The sequence below is a fragment of the Planococcus citri genome, chromosome 2 (genome assembly GCF_950023065.1).
Source record: "Planococcus citri chromosome 2, ihPlaCitr1.1, whole genome shotgun sequence".
Classification (NCBI taxonomy): Eukaryota; Metazoa; Arthropoda; class Insecta; order Hemiptera; family Pseudococcidae; genus Planococcus; species Planococcus citri.
Genome location: NC_088678.1, coordinates 46,070,770 through 46,090,179, shown reverse-complemented (window position 1 = coordinate 46,090,179; position 19,410 = coordinate 46,070,770). Strand labels below are relative to the sequence as shown.

Genomic DNA, 19,410 nt, shown 5'->3' with positions numbered 1-19,410 from the left:
AATGAAAGACTAGGAGCAAAAATTGTCTTCAAGTTCAAAATCCGACTTCAATAGTTGAACAATTGATGCTCATCAACCTGGAAACATTATTTTTTAAGAAAAAAAAATTGCTTCAGAATCGGACGATTATCTTCGCAGACATGGCGGAAGGGGAGAGGGTTAACGAAAGATGTTGGACAGAATGGTATATACCTTTACTTACCTACCTATATTTATACTTTCGAATTTTGGCAAAATCAAAAATTCTTTAAATATAGACGATGTTTAATTGGGATTAGGGGGACGTACAAGACAAATGAAATATGTACCAATTGCAGCATTTCATAGAAAAACGCCTTACCTAATTTGAAAAGTCTCGAGTTTAAACATGTCCTCTCAGATTACTTTAGATCAGTTTATGCTTGTATCCAGAATAACCTGTTAACCCTGCTTTTAAAAAATAGAGCATCTTTTTTTCGTACACAGCATAATTTGTAAATTTTTCTTTTTTTCATTAAAAAAAATCTGAAAACAAAAACGAAAAACTTTTCATTCTAAAAGCTCTAATGGAAATTTAAATAATAAATTTTGAAAAGTAAATATGGGTAAAAAATGTCCTTAAATAGAAATTAAAACCAGAAAAAAATGTGCTTCGGTACCCAACTCACCTAACTCAACCAGCTAAGTATTTTTTTTTTTTTTTCATTAAAAACAAAAATCAGATTTTTTGTTCAAAATGAAAAATATTTATACAAGGTGATTGAAGAAAAACTATTTTTTTTTTTAGTCATGGAATTGTAGAAAATTAGGCATGGATACTTAAGTATTCCACCTTCAACTCATGTTCTAAAATTGAGCACAGGTTTTTCGAAGAGGGTGAGGGATTTCACAGGGTTACTTATCCACAACAAAAATGTAATTGCCTATTTCAACCAAGGAATTCAAGACCTCTGAAATTTTCATGTTGCTTCTTGGAAAAATTTCATACAAAGGGGTAAGTATTTTTTAGAAAATTTAATTGGGCAGTTTTGCAGATGTTCTGTTTTTGATCATTATGTATTTCTATTTCTCAGTTTTCCTTGACTAGAATTTCATTTGTCTGGATTAAAAATCCTATAGCTACAAACGTGGTCCAACAAATAAGTAAATACCTTCAAATTTTTTGCTAAAATATCAGATACAAAATCAAATTGTTAAATAAAAATATATTTTAATGTCCAAAAGCTAATAAATTTGAAATTTTTCAAATCTAGTAATCATATTCTTCAAACCTTTATTGAATTTTTAAATGAAAAAATTTAATAGGTAGGTAATATTATAAATTTTAAGAAATCGATTAAGCTTACCATTCATTTAAGAAATGGTTATAAAATACCCAAGTATAAGTTAATGTTTCCCTCAACTGCAATTTATTCGCATTATTTGCGGCGAATACCATACCAACTCTTTTGGTATAAAATTGACAAATACTCGTCTCGGGGCACAATTCAATCCAAAATCGATACTTCGACGAACGGTAATTTTCTGAGCTGTTTTGCCACATGGTTGAGAAATTATAACGTTTTTGGCTGCTAATAATTTCTTAATACACACACAGAGAACTACTGAAATAAAAACTGAAAAGCGATGGCGCGTAGGAAGTTGCAATACGTCTCCAACTTTTATGAAATTTAATATATTATTTCTTTTAACTTGTGTTTTTGACGTTCATAGGTCTACACTATGGTGAACTTATTTGTAACATATGGTGTATCAAAATCGTTAAATACACAGAACTTATCATCGAATAAGTAAAATTTGCTATCCCCAATTTCTTTTCTTCGAGTTCAACTTTCGGACAAAATAGAAATACGCCGAGAGGTAATTAAAAAGTGAAGACGAGGCTGACTTTTTTCGCCCTCAATTCGTCGTAAGTATTAGGCTAAGAGACAGATGTTTTTGAAAAATTATCAAAGAAGTGGAAAAAAGTGAGGATGTCTTGCGAGCAATCACTTCTCTACGAACAGGGAAATAAGAATAAATGTCTTTGGGTAGATACGTACCTATTTCCTGAGTAGGTAGATTTGTGATTTTTTGATATTTTTTGTGAAAGTAAATTTTAATACTTTTGTACCTATATACCTATATTGCAATGTCTGATGTCATTTTTTAAAACTATACAAAATTGTTTGGCAACTGCCCTTTGAATTTTTTACACAGCTCAAAACACTTGATAAATATACCTACCTACTGTCTACAAATATGAACACTGCCTCAGGATGGCTTTTGTGATCATTTTTTCCTATTCTCAAAAGAATGAGGATCGCGGATTACCATTCCTTTATAGTCAAGTTGATACCATTTAACGTTGATTATCACATTGTAACTTGTAAACTATCCACTTGCCGGAATATAAAGAATAAATTAAAAGCATTAAAGCGACTCGCATGCACCGTGAACTCTTTCATTACCGCGATAATATAGCCGCTATGATCATACGCGGATCTAGACAACATTCGGACGTAAATATACTTACTTTTCTCTCACCACTCTCCCAGCGATTAATTTACTTCTTAATTCCCGTACAGATGTTAGTGGCCGCGAACCGATATGTGCGCGTTAATACCTAAACTCGCTTCAATTGTTCGCACATCGTGAAATTTTTTACTCGATTTGATCGGTGAAAAAATAAAGTTTTAAGGGATGTGAATACCCTAAACTGTGTTCCTTTTTTAACGATATGAAGTGTTGAGTTTTGTGTATGTGATTCGAAAAATATTTTTTAAAAATCCGTCGTGTAAAAATGACATCTCATGCTTTAGTATTTTTTGCGGCTGTTGGCTTCACGTGGTTTTTGTGGTTGATAACGGATATCATATGGGAGCTTTTGATTGGATTAAAAGCGCACGTGTTACCATTCCTGAAATCTGCCACTGTCGACTTGAGTGCTAAATTTGGATCGTGGGCAGGTAATTTGATTTTATTTTAATGATTTTTTTCTGCTTGGTTTATTTCCTGGGATTTATTATGTACGAGAAGGTACGTACGATGATGTATACTCGTATTTTGAGCAACGAACTTTCGAATTTAATCGCTAGAATGATATCTTTTTCTGAGAATAAAGGAAGTTGGTCCTTTGTGAAAGTTTTTGCGGAGTTCAAAATTACTTTTATGGACGAGTGCAAATACCTATAATTGATTTGATTTTTATTTCTTAGTGAGTATGGTAGATACACGTAGGTATTAGTTTTTTTGTGCTGTTTGGTGCAATTCATATCCACCCGGTATCTTCGAACTTTTTTCATATCTACTTACACAGCTTTAGTTTTTCCAATTATTAAGAATCTGTTTGACGAAAAACAATCAGAACATTCTCAAAAAAGTTTCGATTAATTGATAAGTATACCTACCTATTTTGCTTTTGCAAAGAAATAACTTAAGCTTTTATGAACACATTGCAAACTTCTTTTTCAAATGAAAAGTTAAAAAAAACACATTGCAATTCGTCATTTCAACGATGAACAACTCTTGAAAAAGACTTCTGCTGAAGGTATGTAGTTCTAATATCAAAACACCATTTTATGGGCTCGAGACCGTTGGAGGCGTTGGATGCTGCAAAACGCAAGAGGACCTGATTAGGGGAGGAGGGCGCAGGGGTCAGACAGTTTGCCTTTTTTTTTTGGCGAATTATTTCATTGGATGAATATCCTGCTTTTACTTTTAGTCAGTCGAGTCATTCACTTGCACTTTATTCTGTATGCCATTTTTTCGGTTTATTGCTCTTCACTTCAAAAAATTCACCACTCTGACGCGTTTAGTTTGATTGAAAAAAATGATTGCAACTTAAAATAGGTACTTGAAGATCTTTAATCTTTTAAGGTAAAGGCACTGGCACAAGCATTTGGGTGAAAATGATTGAAAAATTCAAATCATCGACCTAATTTAATCTTTTTAGCCTCCCATTCCTCCCACATTTATTTTCTATTGTTTCAAATTGAATTATTAACTTGAAAAAAGGCATATTTTGAAATCATTATCAAATACTAAATGTAGGTACCTAAATGTTGAAAAGAAGAACAACTTCAGATGTAATTTATTTGAACAATTTGAGGACATTTCATACAATTGCGGCGAGAATGGAATCGTTTTTTATTCGATTGTTTAGTGATCGTCTTAATTTGAAAAAAAAGTATGTATCTACCAGCAAAATTATTTTAATTTTTAAGAAACTGATCCTCATACTTCCAAATTAATCATTTCCTACTTATTTTAGGCACCTATGTAAAATACAATGGAAAAATTACTTTCACAAAGATGAATGGTAGACCAAGATTTTCCAAAAACCAAAAACGATGGAAAATAAAATTTTGAACCAAATGACAAAAGCTGTCAATAACCAGCATTGATATGAGGCAAAGTAAGGTGGTCGAGTTTTTCACCCCCCTCACCTCACTCAAAAATTGATCCTATGGCTACGATAAAAAGTGTTGTGATGAAATTATCCATCTTCAAATTTTACTCTTTTTTTTTACCAAATAGGTAGGTGCCTTCTAAAGTCTTAAACTCCCTCTTCTCTGACTTAAGATCTTACGAAAAATTATTTAGGAAATTTCCAATTTCATTCATGTTTTTCAATAAGTATCACATTCTTTATTGTAAAAATTTCAGAACATTGAATTTCACTCTATACTTTTTTCTGGTACGAGGGGGGGGCTCGATGGTTTTTTCCAAAAAAAAGTTCGGTGAAATAATTATTATGTAGATACCTCCTTTATGCCTGAACGAGTGAATTCTAAAAGAAAATCAATTTGTGAAATGTGGCGGGGGAAGGTATCTCAATTTGACAATTGGAGGAGGTGGTTCTACAGTCATTCTAATGCAATGTGGTCATTCCAGGAGTGTTTTTTCTCTTTCTGAAAACTAATAATGACATGCATAGAAAGAATGAGTCAGGTACTCACAATTTTAAATTTTTTTTTTTTTTTTTTTTTTTGTAAGATTTGGGTAATTATATGGTAAAAATTTATTTTTTATGGCTTTTATCCACTTCAGTTGGCTAAAGCCGAATATTTTCTTTATTCTTACACTGTTTAAAAAATCAAAATTTGAAAAGAAAATGTATAATGTATCAGTCTTAAAAATGTTAATTATTTAGAAATAATTTTCATCAAAATTTCTTCAATTTTTTTTCAGAACCGTATTTAAAATTTTAAAAAAAGTGTTTTAGTTTTATAAGCAAATCTTTCAAATGAAATTTTTAAATTATTTTTTGAAAAAAAAATACCATCTGTAATTTTAATGAAAGAAGACTGCTGGCTCGTTACCGAACAAAACGTACTGCTTCCCTCATTTTTCAGGGAGTTTTTTAAAAAATCTGGATGTAGGTAGGTAGGTAGGTAGGTTAGGCAAGTACCTAAAACTACCAATATACATACTTATTGCTTTACTCTGTTGGTAAATCATCGATGTAAATATATTTTTTAATGTGTAAATAAATTTTCAAACAGAAGTGATGGCTCAAATTGTCATATCATCCGAAAATCAAAGATTATTTAAGAATTATTTTAGAAACGCATCAAAGTGAAAAAATCTAACATTTCCGAAAATCGGAATTTGAAACTAAAAATGTGCATCTGAAATAACAGGAGGAGGTAGACAGAGTTATAGTCGGACATTCTAGGTAAGTATCATTTGCCATAAAAATTAGTCATCCTTTATAATTAGGTACCTATATCTACCTATAATTTATTTTCAAAAACTGATTTTGATTTTTGAATAGATTTTGAATTTATTTAGGTATTATCTATTATTGAAAAAATAAGTATCTATTTATATTTTGGTATACCTACATAGGTATCTATACCTACAATAAGAAGGAAAAAACGTAGTCTCTCAAGTCCAGTAAAAAGAGAATGGCGAAATTTTGAAACGTAGGTAGGTAAGTAGGTATGTACTTATGCTGAATAAAAGAATCGAGAAAAATATTTCAAACATTTTTTTCAATGCTAAATATAATCCCCAAAATACATTGATAAATCCTACACTGAAAATACCAACTCATCAAAGCACATTTTACTAACTAAGCTCTTTTTAACATTTAAGAAAAAAAATAGTAGGCACCTAAAAAGAAAGAAAGAGAGTCAAGAGAGAGAAAAAAAATGAAAAAATAACATCATATTCGAAGCAATAAAAAAATTAACCGACGTCTTATTTCGGTGTAAAAATAAAACCCTGCTAAAATGAGCAACCGTTTACAGGGAATGTTAACACAATCGCAAAGCTCATGTAAGACAAACTTACAGGGACTTTTTACGACGTCAAAAAATAGGTACGCAGCATAATAGCTGCAAGTTTACTAATAACTATTCAGAACTTGTAGAAAACAATATTCTTATCCTTTTTGAACTTCATTCATGCCATACAACGTATAAGAACTAAAAACAACGATTATTACATAGACGTGCCCAGTTTTCAAATGTCAACGTATACCTACCTACCTACCTAAAGGAAAACGATTTGTTAGAGAGCAGTGTATATATGGAATGGACCGGTAGATATAAGGTTATGTAGCCATTCAATCGAAATGAAAACTTGGGTATTTTCTTTATTATGGAGATGATGGTGCAAACTATTGTGAAGTTGTATCTCGTATACTTATTGGGACGATTGGGGAATGAGTTCAAAATTTGAATAAAATACACGTTAATGAACACGACATACGCAGCTCTAGTAGCTACTAGCTAGCTAGATACAGATAGGTATATCGTTTGATTCGAGAGACGTCTGTAAGGAATTATTTTTACCAAACTATATACTCGTTCGATAAACTGGTTTGGTTTGGTAGAGTAACAAAATCTGCTGGTTACGTACATACCATACCATAGCTGAGTAATCTGCCAAGAATATATATAAGGTGCAGTAAGAGTAGGTACATGTTCGCGGAGCTGATCATGATCATCGCATCGTGATGAAATGATACAATTTATCTATCTAAATCCTGCCTAATTCACACGCTCCAGCTAATTTTAACAGTGTATATTCACAATCTGGAAACTGTACGACATTTTTATAGGTACCTACCTTCGTACTATTTCAAATCCGAATTCGGTGCTTTTTCGAATGAACCCAAGACGAGCACTTTGCGAAGCTTGCGTAATGTTTTACATTGTTTATGAAATACGATACAAGTTTGGAATTACGAATTACGACTTACGAGCGTTTTAAAACACACGACGACGTTTAAATACGTTTTTAATTCAATGTTAGTTAAACGACTTCGTTCATTTGCTTACATAAAACAATTATAAAGTACAGATATTTCACGTGTTTGTGCTCGGTAGATATTGCGTTGAACAACTCCTGCAGCTCAGGTTATACATATAGCAATATGATGTGTGAGGTAGGTATCCATTTCTGTGTATAAAAACCATGGATGGAGAAAACCTGACATACACGTGAATTACGCTGCTTCGTCGAGAGAAAGCTAGAGTTCAAATGTCCCATACACGAAAACGAAAAGCGTGTTTTACAGTTTTCATGTAGGTAGAGGTACGTCTGTACTACGTACACCATACTTACGACTTATGGAGTAGAGTATACTCGTATGTACGATGTGTAATTTGATTTTCACGTTTCACGTATTACGAGCTCAATATCGATTAAATGGATTACCAATCAGTGGAATCATCTGCTCTTCTGTACGGGTTTACAATTTCGTATCCATTTTTCTTCTCTGTCCCGACTCAGCTCCGTCGTGCGGTGAAAAAAATAAGAAGGAAAAATTAAAACGAAAGAAGAACTGGGTGGTGGGTAAGTCTAGGTATCCTTTTGTAACTGTAAGCGAATGTGCGAGTATGATACTGGTGGTATTTTGCAACCATCAGCGATACAAGCTGACTTGGCATTTCGTATTCCTGTGGTACGAAAAATTTGGAATCTAAAAAAAAGTGAACATTTATTTTTACGGTCATAAACATTCAAATCTTATCCCTGACAGAATTTCAGTCTGAGTAAGGTTTTTTCAGTTCGGAAAAATGTACTTCCCTGCGTATGGAAAAAAACCTCCGAGATTTCCAATTTTACTGAAATTTAATATGATCTTAGTAGGTATTTTAAGTTGATAATTAATCTATAAATAAATTTTAGCCCAGTGGGTTGTCCAAAAATGGAGACAATGAAGAGCTTCCAAAATGGCACGATTCAATTTTTAAAATTTAAAAATGTAAAACGTGGAAAAAATTGACTTTGGTCTAAATTCAGATTGATGGAATATTGGAGTGTCTTTCGTGAAAAAAAAACTAGATCAAAATTGACCACATCTTTTAGTAGAAAAAAATCGTGAAAAATCAGCTTCTTTAATTTTCGATAGTCTTATAATGCACCTAGATGCACCTATTATAAAAAAGTTTCGAAAAATATGCTTTGCATCGTTTTTACAGCAATTTTGATATTATTTTCTTTCAAATTTTGAGATAGGTACCTCTTTTATAAATTTTTAGTCGTTTTCAAATTTGGTAGTTATGTCATTTTGACTCTTTTGAATAACGTTACATGGTTGATTAATATTTGCTGGATCTCGTTCAATTTTAAGTTATCGAAATTTCATCGACTTTTGATGGATTTCAGTCATTTTTAATGCTGTAATTTTACATTTTTCATAATGAGTGAGTAACTAAAGCAATTTTTGCAAAATTTTATTAGATAGGTAGCCTATTTTGGGCATTTTTTGCGTGATAATCTTTAATTTTTCTAATTAATTTAAGAATATTTTTAACAAAATCTTGAGCAATTTTTGTTCTATTTTAACTGAAATTCCTTAAATTTTTGCTTAATTTCCGCTCTATTTTTAAAATTATATTTTGAAAAGATGCATTATTTACTCATACTTGAAAAGATAGGTACCTATTTGAGTGTAAATCTTCTCAAATATTTCCCAAATTAATCAAGGTAACTAAGTATTAACTCAATTTTATAGCTTGTAAAAAATTATTATCAAATTTCAAAATATTTATTTGAAATCGAAAATTAAATTTAAAAAAATGTAAGTATGCAACACTTGAAAATTATCAACATTAATATTGAAATGATCGAATTTTATGGTCGCTCAGCGTACATTTGTATTACAATAACGTGCATAAAACTTGGCAATACTACCAATTTTTATATGAAAACACTTTCGAAATATAATTTTTCACAACTCATTTCCGTGGGTACCTTACTACTCGTTAAAAGGTTTTTATAATCCGCGTTACGTTTATCAACATTATACGCTAGATTGTGTAATTTACTCTTCACTCACTCGTATTAAAAAGAAATTTTGCGAAATGATCTAAATAAATATTGGAAAAAAATACCTATATCCATAAAAATAACGTTTATTTTATCAATTAAACCAGTTCCATTAAACGTAATGGCATTGAATAGCACAATAAAATCCAATGAGGAAACGTGTAGTCGTGAAAATAAACAATTTTATTATTTGAACTCCCGACGATAAATACCTACCATACATATTTAGAGGCATCAACGGAATTTGAGAGGGGAAGAATATTTTTCAGCGATGGGTATTTAAGTTGATGGCGAAAAGTATATAAATTTTTGAAATATCGTACCACGTTTAATGTCTTTTTCACAGTGATAGGTACCCTATGCGAAAAATTTTTATTAGGTGAAACAAAATGGGTATACATATATCTGCCTACGAGTATACTCCTCTTGTGTAAAGTTTTATACACAACTTATGCATATTCATAATGTAAATTGTGGAGCTATAAAGAAGGCAAACTTCTCGATTTGATTCTTTTTTGTGACTCGTGGAAATCATTCCTAAAATCTGTCATCCCATTTGCCAGTCCATAATGTTTCAGATCAAAATTTTGCACATGGAAATTTTCAGATAAGAAAAGTTTGAATCCTAATCCAAAATCCAAAATACTAAATTTTTCGAAAAACTCAATATTCACTCCCAATATATTCAAATAATAATAATAATAATAATAATAATTTCACTGACGTAAAATATCAACCCGAAAAGTCAATCCCTCAATCACATATACCCACCTGTTCACATTTCGATGTGTGGAAATTTACTGTATTTGTCTGGAATCCATCTTATCGGAACGAGTCAACAACCTGCCTCGGTCATAAATTTCAAGGTACCCAGATACGTTATTAAAAATTGCATAGAACCATTAAACTAGCTGCATCATTACAGTTAAACAAAGTTACATACAAATTACTTATATGTACGTCAGGTTAATTTTTCCATTTATTAGTGTCACTGCACCATGGAGAAAAATCTTGATTTCGTTATGCAACGTGATTGACGCGAAAGGAAAAAAAATATACAGAAAGAATGAAAGAAACAAAGCATTCGAATCGATTACAAAATTATCATAAAATTTTCATAAATAGAATTAATTTAGTCGGCTCGTTACCAGACCTCCATGTTACTGACCCATGAACGCTGATATTTGACCCGATTTCCGAAATATAATGAAATGGTGATTTTTTTTTCTAAGTCGTATGGAAGCGCATGACCACGCGCGGTTAGTCATAGTATTAACTCATATTTAACCGATAATCGTTAAAATGCAGTACGCGGATTGACATTGTGTACATAGGTACATTTGATACATGCTAATTACATCATTGTGTGGTGTAATGAAACGTCTACGGTCGTCCTACTGGTGAGATTTTGTATCATGTAATGCAACAGGTGTGCATTGAAGTTTCTTCGGGTTACGAACTATAGGCTATTCGAGTGTAGGTACGTATACATAAGCATCGGATTGATTTGAAGGAAAGAATAATCACGATGGAAAATTTTATTCTTTGGTCATTTACAATTCTATTTTTCTTCGAAATCTCTTATTCTACACGTGACTGCTTTAAAAGCGATAATATTCGGTACCTACGATGTTACAATGAACAGTGACTAGGTAAGGAATAACCAATTTATGCTTCTAACGCGAAGATTTGCCGCTCCAACTAAAACGCAGCCAACCAAAAACATTTAATTATTACTGAAATAGTACACATTAAAAGGAAAATTAGAATAAACAACTCTAAATTACGTATTCCACTGTTTGAAACTAACTAGTAACTACCTACCTATCTAATAAACTCAATAACGATCAGGGGTGCTGTGATCCCCCTGAGCATTTGATGAGTCCCCCCCTATTCTCAGTAAAACTTTACCCCCTATACTTTCACAAAAATTTTCCCAACTAATTGGTCAGAGATTGTTCGAACCATTTTTTAAAAACGGAAGTTGGAAAAAAAATGTTGAATAATTATTTAAGTGTAATTGAAATTTTTCAATAATGGAGTAGATATGTTTTTAAAATTTCTTGGGTTAATTTTTTCCATTCTAGAAAATGTTTGAAAACTAGAGTATCAAGTATAATTCAAATCTGCCCGAGCGAAGCGAGGGCGAAAGCTGTGAAAAATTAATAATAATTCAACATGTAAAACAAAGTCATATTTTATTCAGTTGATTTTCGTTGCTTCAAAATTTTCAAAAATGATGTACATTATAATATACTTAGGTACCTATCTATATTTTTAAAAATAGGAGTAAAAGCCTGAGCGAAGCGAGAGGAAAAACTTTTAAAAATTCACAATTCCTGAGAAGTAAGACAGTATTATTTTTGGTGTGAGGAGTCAATTTTTCTACCCTCCAACTTCGGTCAGAAAAAAGAAAGGGAGAATGATCTAGCCCGAGCGAAGCGAGGGCGAAAGCCGCTAAAAAGTAATAATATGAGGTGCAAAATAATACCATTTCTGATGATGTACGAGGTATACACTTTGTTTTCGTGGCTTCAAAATTTTTTGTCTTTGGGAGAGTAAATCAAATACCATATAAAAGCCCGAGCGAAGCGAGGGCTGAAGCTTTTCAAAATTTGCAATTCTTCAAGAGTAAAACATCATTATTTTTGATAGGAGAAGTCAATTTTTCTTTCCCTTTCCCCTTACTTTGGTCAAAGGAAAGGGAAGTGATCTAGCCCGAGCGAAAGGTTTTGAATAGGTATTTATTTCAAGGAGCAAAAATCAATGGTTCACCCGAGCGAAGCGAGGGAGAAAATTTTTTGATATTATTACGAGCAATTATAAATTTTTGCATAGTAAATTATATATTTTTTCTCACTGGGGGGGGGGGGGGAATGAGATCAATTTAGGGGGGGAAGAGAAAAAATGAAAAAATTTTTACTTCCCCCCCAAAAATTCATTTGATGAGTTACTCATCACAAAACCCCCATTACAGCACCCCTGATAACGATCGAGTACCCCTAGGAAAGTTTTTTGTTAAAAATGTAGATTGGCAACCAGAAATAGATGAATACGATTGGTGAAATTTGTAATCTCCCAATCCTAATAATCAATCATGTGTTATCATTATTGTTATATTCACTGTGACCAACTGAAATACCATATTCAACATCAACGCAAAAGCTGATTGCTGAATAAACATTCAATTCGTTGTTTTAACAGTATCAAACCGACTGAAATTAAAAATTACTTTGGTAAAAATGTGTTGGTTGCGATAATACATATTATGAAAAATTACGTCTAATTGTAAGACATAAAAAGAAACGAGAAACCAGTTTCAAAATAGAGAAATGATCGATCATTGATGTGTTCCAGCGATGCAATTTTCAGCCCACCGTAAAAACACTGTCGAGCTTGTACTTCTGCTCCTGCATCTGCACGCTAAACTCTAGATAATCATTATTTCAACGTAGCTTATTGAGGAAACCCCAAATCGTTTTGCGGTGAAGAATTAAGTATAAGTATAGATTTGTGCAAATACTCATTAGATATGTCTTGTCCACAGCCTACACCTCGAAACTAACTTATGTAGGGGTGTAATAATCTCGCGATTAAAAACACTACCCCCTCCCCCTCCATCCCTTCCTTCCTCCCAAAAAAATCAAATCAAATAGATACTGAGAGAGAAAACGCAAACTCCGAAAGTGCAGAAACATAGAGATATAGAGCTCTGAAAATAAAGTTGTAATCTTTAAACATGAAATTCGGAATCACAAACTGAAGGTAAAATAAGCCATTGAAACTGAAATCAAAAACTAAAAATTGAATTCAAAATTTTGAAAATGTGATCAAAAATTAATAATAAAATTGAAAAGTATTGGGTAAAATTGAAAATTTGTAAAATCATATAAAAAATTAAAAATCGAAAATGAAACAGAAAACTCTGGGAAAAAATGTGAAAATAAAACTACAACAAAAAAGAAAAAACTGGATAATAAATAATATTATCAAAACTGAAAATGAAATTCAAAAGGTCTAAACATTGAATCGTATTAAGTAAAATAGAATACCCAACTCTGAAACTAAAATCAAAAAATAAAAAAAAATTAAAATAGAATTCAAATTTAAAGTGAAATAGAATATTTTGAAAGTTTAATCAAAAATTGATAACGAAATTGAAAATACTAAAAATGTATTCAAAAACGAAAATTGAAATCGTACACTCTGTAGATAAAATCAAAAGTTGAAAATTAAAATTGAAAATTCTGAAAATTTAAAAAAAATAAAAATTAAAAGTTGAAAACAAGATTGAAAACAGAAAAAAAAATTGAAAACTACTTACGTTTAAAGGATCCGTCACTTGCCCAACGATTCAAAATCGCTAATTTAATTCACTTAATAATTCACAGTACCTACTTATTGTGTCAAAAACAGAACTTTCGCTTTCGTTTCCATGACAAAAAAATTAGGTATCTATAAATGAGTGAAATGTAGCCAGTCGTTGTTTTCTACGGTGGGGAGGGGGAGGGAGGATTGAAAATTTTTAACAAGTAGATATAAAATATTTTTCTATTTGCACGAATTTTTCAGCTCCAAAAAATCCTTGAAATATACCCTGATCCAACCTGTAATTTTGAAAAAGTACTGCACCTATACTTACTATTTTTCTCAAAATTTCAATTTCAATAAGTACCTATGAGAAAAACACTGCACATGAAAAATCTTGGAAATCTATGAAAATGAAGTGACAGTAAAAAAAACTGCTGCAAATAATCTTCTATGAGATCTTGAAAAATTTTCCTCTCACTAAACGAATAACGGGGGGAGAAGGAGAGATACAAAAGGCAACATAGATTTTACTTCTGAGAAAAATCTATACCATGCTTATCATCGACTCATCAGTAGGTAGGTAGACATATTAGGTAGGCCTATGGTTGGAGAAAACAAACGAAATCCGTTCATTATTTGCAAGAGCTACTGTACTTTATCTAATTAAAAAAATTTGTCTTTTAATAAAACAAGCACTATACCTATCTACCTATTAAAATGTGTAAGTAAGTATATGCTGCACAATTAAGCGAATGCCTAGTCCTTTTTGCAAGAAATCGCTCATTTTATTCATTATCAGCAAGAAACAAATTTTACCATTCACCTTGCCCATGCGTAGATACTTTGATAGATAGGTGATGTATCTACTATGTTGCAAAATATTTTAGGTATCATATTCGTATCTATAGCCAGACAGGAGTTCAAGCGCAACATGGGAGATTAAAATGTACCATGTAGAAATTTATTCTTGGAAGATTCGTCAAATTAAGTATTAAATTTTCCATTAAAAAATAATCTAATTAAAGACGTTTATGAAATGAACATAAACATTTAGGTGAAATTGAGTATTTAAAAAAATATGTATTATCAAAAAAAGTGCTTAGGTACCTACTTATAGTCAGGTCTCAATTTCACAAAAAAAAGCTCCCGCTCGCTATTCATGTTGAAAGCAATTTTATGATTGATTCTTGTTCTACACACTAGAGCGAATAAATTTAGCTTGTATGCCTATTTTTCCCCCTCCCCCTTTTCCGAGGGTCCACCCCCCCAACATTTGAAATTCGTGTATCTCCTAATCTATGGGTCGTACAAAAAAAATTATTCAACAAAAATTGTTCCTTGACATCAGATCTACAATTTGAGCTCATCAAAATTTGTTTTGGAGCAACCCTTCCCCCTCAAATTTCGTAAATACCCCTCCAGAAAACATAAATTTTACGTTTTTCACATTTTTAATGAAAAGTTTCAAAGTTGAAGAAAAGTCTGTAATATCTAACATAAATTGTTCAGAATTGAATTTATTTTCCAACGAATTATATTACGAGCATTTTTCCATTCCCCCCCCCCCCCCGCTGCTATGGTGGACCAACCACCCCCCTTGGTTACAAATACCAGACAACTAGCGAAACAATCCAACGCAAGTTGCTTCAGGTTGAAATTTGTATGGTAGGTGGGTATCATTGAAAGACTTATGTACGCGTGGAAAGTTTCAGACCCCCAGACCCCTCCCTTTTTGAGAAACCTCCCCTTTTCTGAAAATGAGAGTTTTGGGGGAAAATAACCATTAACGAGTAGAGTGCCGTTTTCGCATGATTCGATACCGCTGAGTACGAATATGACGTCAGATTTTCTGCTACATTCATCTAACCCCCTCCAGACCCCCCAGACCCCCCACCACAAATTTTACCATTTTTGAAAACAATTACTTTGGTGATATTAGTATTGTTTTCATATGATTCGAATCCCCTGAGCACAAATATTGCGTCAGATTTTGTTTTACACTCATACAGCCCCTCCAGGGCCTCAGCCCCCCTCAATTTTCACTATTCTTGAAATACGGCTACTTGTATAATATTGGCGTCGTGTTCATATGAATCGAACCTCCTGAATAAAATGATATTTAGAGGTCAAAAATACATCCGAAAATTGTTTTTAAAAAATTGTGTATACCAATTTTCATTAATAAAAAGCAAAAAATCGCCATTTTGAGGAGTAATTATGAGGGGAGGGGGTTGGGGGTTGAAAATTTTTATGGGGATACCACTTATGAATGTCTACAACATACTAAAACATTGAAAAAATCGGTTCACATGGGGTTGAGAAAATTATTGTTATTGTAATTTCAGAAAAGCGGAGGTTTCTCAAAAAGGGAGGGGTCCGGGGGGTCTGCAATTTTCCACGCGTAAGTCTTTCGATGGTACCCACCTACCATGCAAATTTTAACCCGAAACAACTTGCGTTGGATTGTTTCGCTTGTTGTCTGGTATTTGTAACCAAGGGGGGTGGTGGGTCCACCATAGCAGCGGGGGGGGGGAATGGAAAAATGCTCGTAATATAATTCGTTGGAAAATAAATTCAATTCTGAACAATTTATGTTAGATATTACAGACTTTTCTTCAACTTTGAAACTTTTCATTAAAAATGTGAAAAACGTAAAATTTATGTTTTCTGGAGGGGTATTTACGAAATTTGAGGGGGAAGGGTTGCTCCAAAACAAATTTTGATGAGCTCAAATTGTAGATCTGATGTCAAGGAACAATTTTTGTTGAATAATTTTTTTTGTACGACCCATAGATTAGGAGATACACAAATTTCAAATGTGGGGGGGTGGACCCTCGGAAAAGGGGGGGGGAAATAGGCATACAAGCTAAATTTATTCGCTCTAGTGTGTAGAACAAGAATCAATCATAAAATTGCTTTCAACATGAATAGCGAGCGGATATGCAATTGAGACCTGACTATTACCTGCATTAATTGATTGATATTTTTCATTTTTGTGATTCATTTTCAGTAAAATCTCACTAAAGGAAGAACGGAAAAGTTACATTCAGAGAATATAGGAAGTTTTTTTCGCACCTTGTTGACCTTTTTCACATGTTGATATTTTTTATGCATTAAGCACATGTGGTATAACTCCATCAAATAAACAGTTAACACGAGCCAACATCTGCGTCATACTACATAACCACATAAATGTATCGTAGTAGGTAGTTTAATGATTTCCTTTTCGGTTTCATATTATTATTATATTAAAATTTTAATTCGAAACATAGATTCATTCCGCGTCCATGTATCTCAACGGATGATCATGACACCTATTTACCTAAGTAAAGTACTCATCTACGTATTTATTTACGAAGTATGGTACTCCTAGGTACCTAAATATTTGATTAATTTACGGTCAAGTGTGACTTGTGAGCGAGCAGATTTGTTTGCTTTTTTAATAGATAGGTAGGTAGAGGTACCAGATACACTTATGTATGCGTATATATTATTTCAAGATTCAAGTTGAAGGTTAACACGTTGTAGGAAATAATATCCGCGTGTTTCGAACGATAATTACATTTTAGTTTTTTATTAAACAAGAAATTTAAAATTTCTGGTATTCGAAAAAAATGAAAAAAAACACAAAAAAAAGATTGTTAGGGTAAGCATAAAGGTATGTACATTAAATCATTGTGTAAACTAAAATTTGGCTCAGAATACATACATACCTACAGATGTTCAACGTCTCGAAAAATTCCTGTTTTGAAAAATATTTCATAATGATTTCCTCAAACCTGAACCTTGCACTTATTGTGTACTTATTTATATTCACTATTAAGATTAATTGGATCTACTATTAGAAGAATTTTGCTGAACTTCCTCTCCCCTCCTTCCATTGTTGAGAAAGATTTGGAATTGGAAATCGTTCAAAGAGATCTGAAAACCCGCACAAAATATATAATATCGACAAACATAATTGAAAAATCAAAATAGAAACAATAAAAGTCCGTGAATGTAATTTTTTCGAAATTTTTCAACCCCGCTCCATTTTTTTTCAAAATTATTTTACTGACAGTGAGCAAATACAATATTTTATCAAATCGAGTCTTACAAAATTTCTAGACTGAGAAAATTAACTTACATAAGTCAAAACCAATGCTGTTTTACTTCTTGAATGATTAAATATATGAATTCTCAAAAGCTTTTATCTTCGCTTTGCTCGGATCAATTTGCTTCCATTTCTTAAAATTCAAAATTTTGAAAATTTTTTCATCATCAAATCTGAAAAAATCCAGTCCAAAAAACTTATTCATCAAAATTATGTTTTTTTCACTTCCTGGAGTGTAAATCCGAAGCTTTAATTCTTCACTACAATCAACGTATTTTCTGCAAGTTGCGGATGTCAAAAGTCGATTGCAAATATTCGACTTTAAAATTCCTGAAATGCATTACAATATTTTTTGAACACGTATTTGGGAATCCTCAGATGATGCGTATGGCAATTTTGAGATTTTTACCCCGTGCTCCCAATTGAAATTGAAATGTAAGTAGATATCTATTTCCGACCACCCTCTGGCGAATTATAAGCACCCCCTATCAAAAATAACTCGCCACGGGCCTGCATCTACAATAAAACCCTGAAAATTCCCATAATACATAGGTACCTATAACTACACAAACGGCGTAGTACTCGTAGGTTTGTTTCAAAATTTACAATTATTGCGACGCCACGTTTTATCCGGCCTGCATATACAAGATTTCCCTGTACGTGTCCATCGGAGGGATAAAATTATAAAACAAAAAACAGGTAACCAATATTTGTGTTTATTTTGAACGTTGAAGAGCAATCAGCAATGGTCAATATTGACACGAGTATACGCTCATGTTTTAAAAATTCAAACGAATAAATTACAGCAAATATTGTCGTTGGTATCAACCGACAAAGCTTTCGTCATCGTAGATCATGTTCAAAGTTGATTACTTACCTACTAACTCTATACGGCCTTTATAATGATCGTTATACATATATACACACAAAAAAATTGTTTCAAAACAGTTCTAGGGGGTGAAACCATTTCATAAACAACTGATTATGTCAAATTTTAAATTTGTTGGTAGGTACTTAGGTATTTTTAAATCTAGAATTACGATGTCTGTTTTGAAATTTTAAAGAGCATAATGACTGAAAAAATTTAATAAACAAATTTTAATTATCTGCCTACATTTAAATTAATTTTGGCTATAAACTTTTTAAACATAGGACCATATTTGATGAAATTGGCTTTATTGCCTAATTACCCCAATTAAACGAAGCTACAAGTGAATAGGTATATTTTCTAAAACAATTTGAAATTTAAAAAAATACTTACAACAACTATATTTTAAATAATTTTTTTTTGTCTAAATCAAGTTTAAATGTCTGCATCGTGCTTAACGATGCTGTAAAGTATCTATACGTATATACATGTACTTATTAAGAAAGGATATATGTAGTATGTAGGTATGCACATTTTACAAATTTTAACGTCTGAGTAATCAAACTTTAACATTTCTAAAATTAGTAGGTAGGTATTGTTTTCTCAAATATCTAAATTCAAATCGCACTACATAATTATGACTATACAGAAGTACACACAATAGTATAATCTAGATATCCTATCTAATTCGATGCTTATAAGGATAGAATGGGCTTAATGTGTCGTCGATTACACAATTCTTAGGAAAAACCTTGCGCGTCGTTTGAGGAAGAAATTAACTTTCATGCTTTAATCATTGTCAAAGAAGGAAAAAAATACATCGTACATATTCCAGCTTAGACGCTTCGCTCAGTATAAACGCAAAATAATAATGGTTTTTTCATATGCCACA

The 19,410-nt window shown here is 32.1% G+C and overlaps 1 protein-coding gene across 1 annotated transcript in view; it reads left to right on the top strand.

Moving 5' to 3' along the window:
- Window positions 1-2,429: 2,429 nt before the first annotated feature.
- The window catches only part of LOC135836110 (inactive hydroxysteroid dehydrogenase-like protein 1), a 43,073-nt gene continuing 26,092 nt past the window's right edge, over window positions 2,430-19,410 (top strand). The window contains exon 1 of the mRNA XM_065350732.1: window positions 2,430-2,927. Within this exon, the coding sequence (XP_065206804.1) occupies window positions 2,762-2,927 (166 nt within the window). The 5' untranslated portion in view covers window positions 2,430-2,761. The remainder of the gene's footprint in view (window positions 2,928-19,410) is intronic.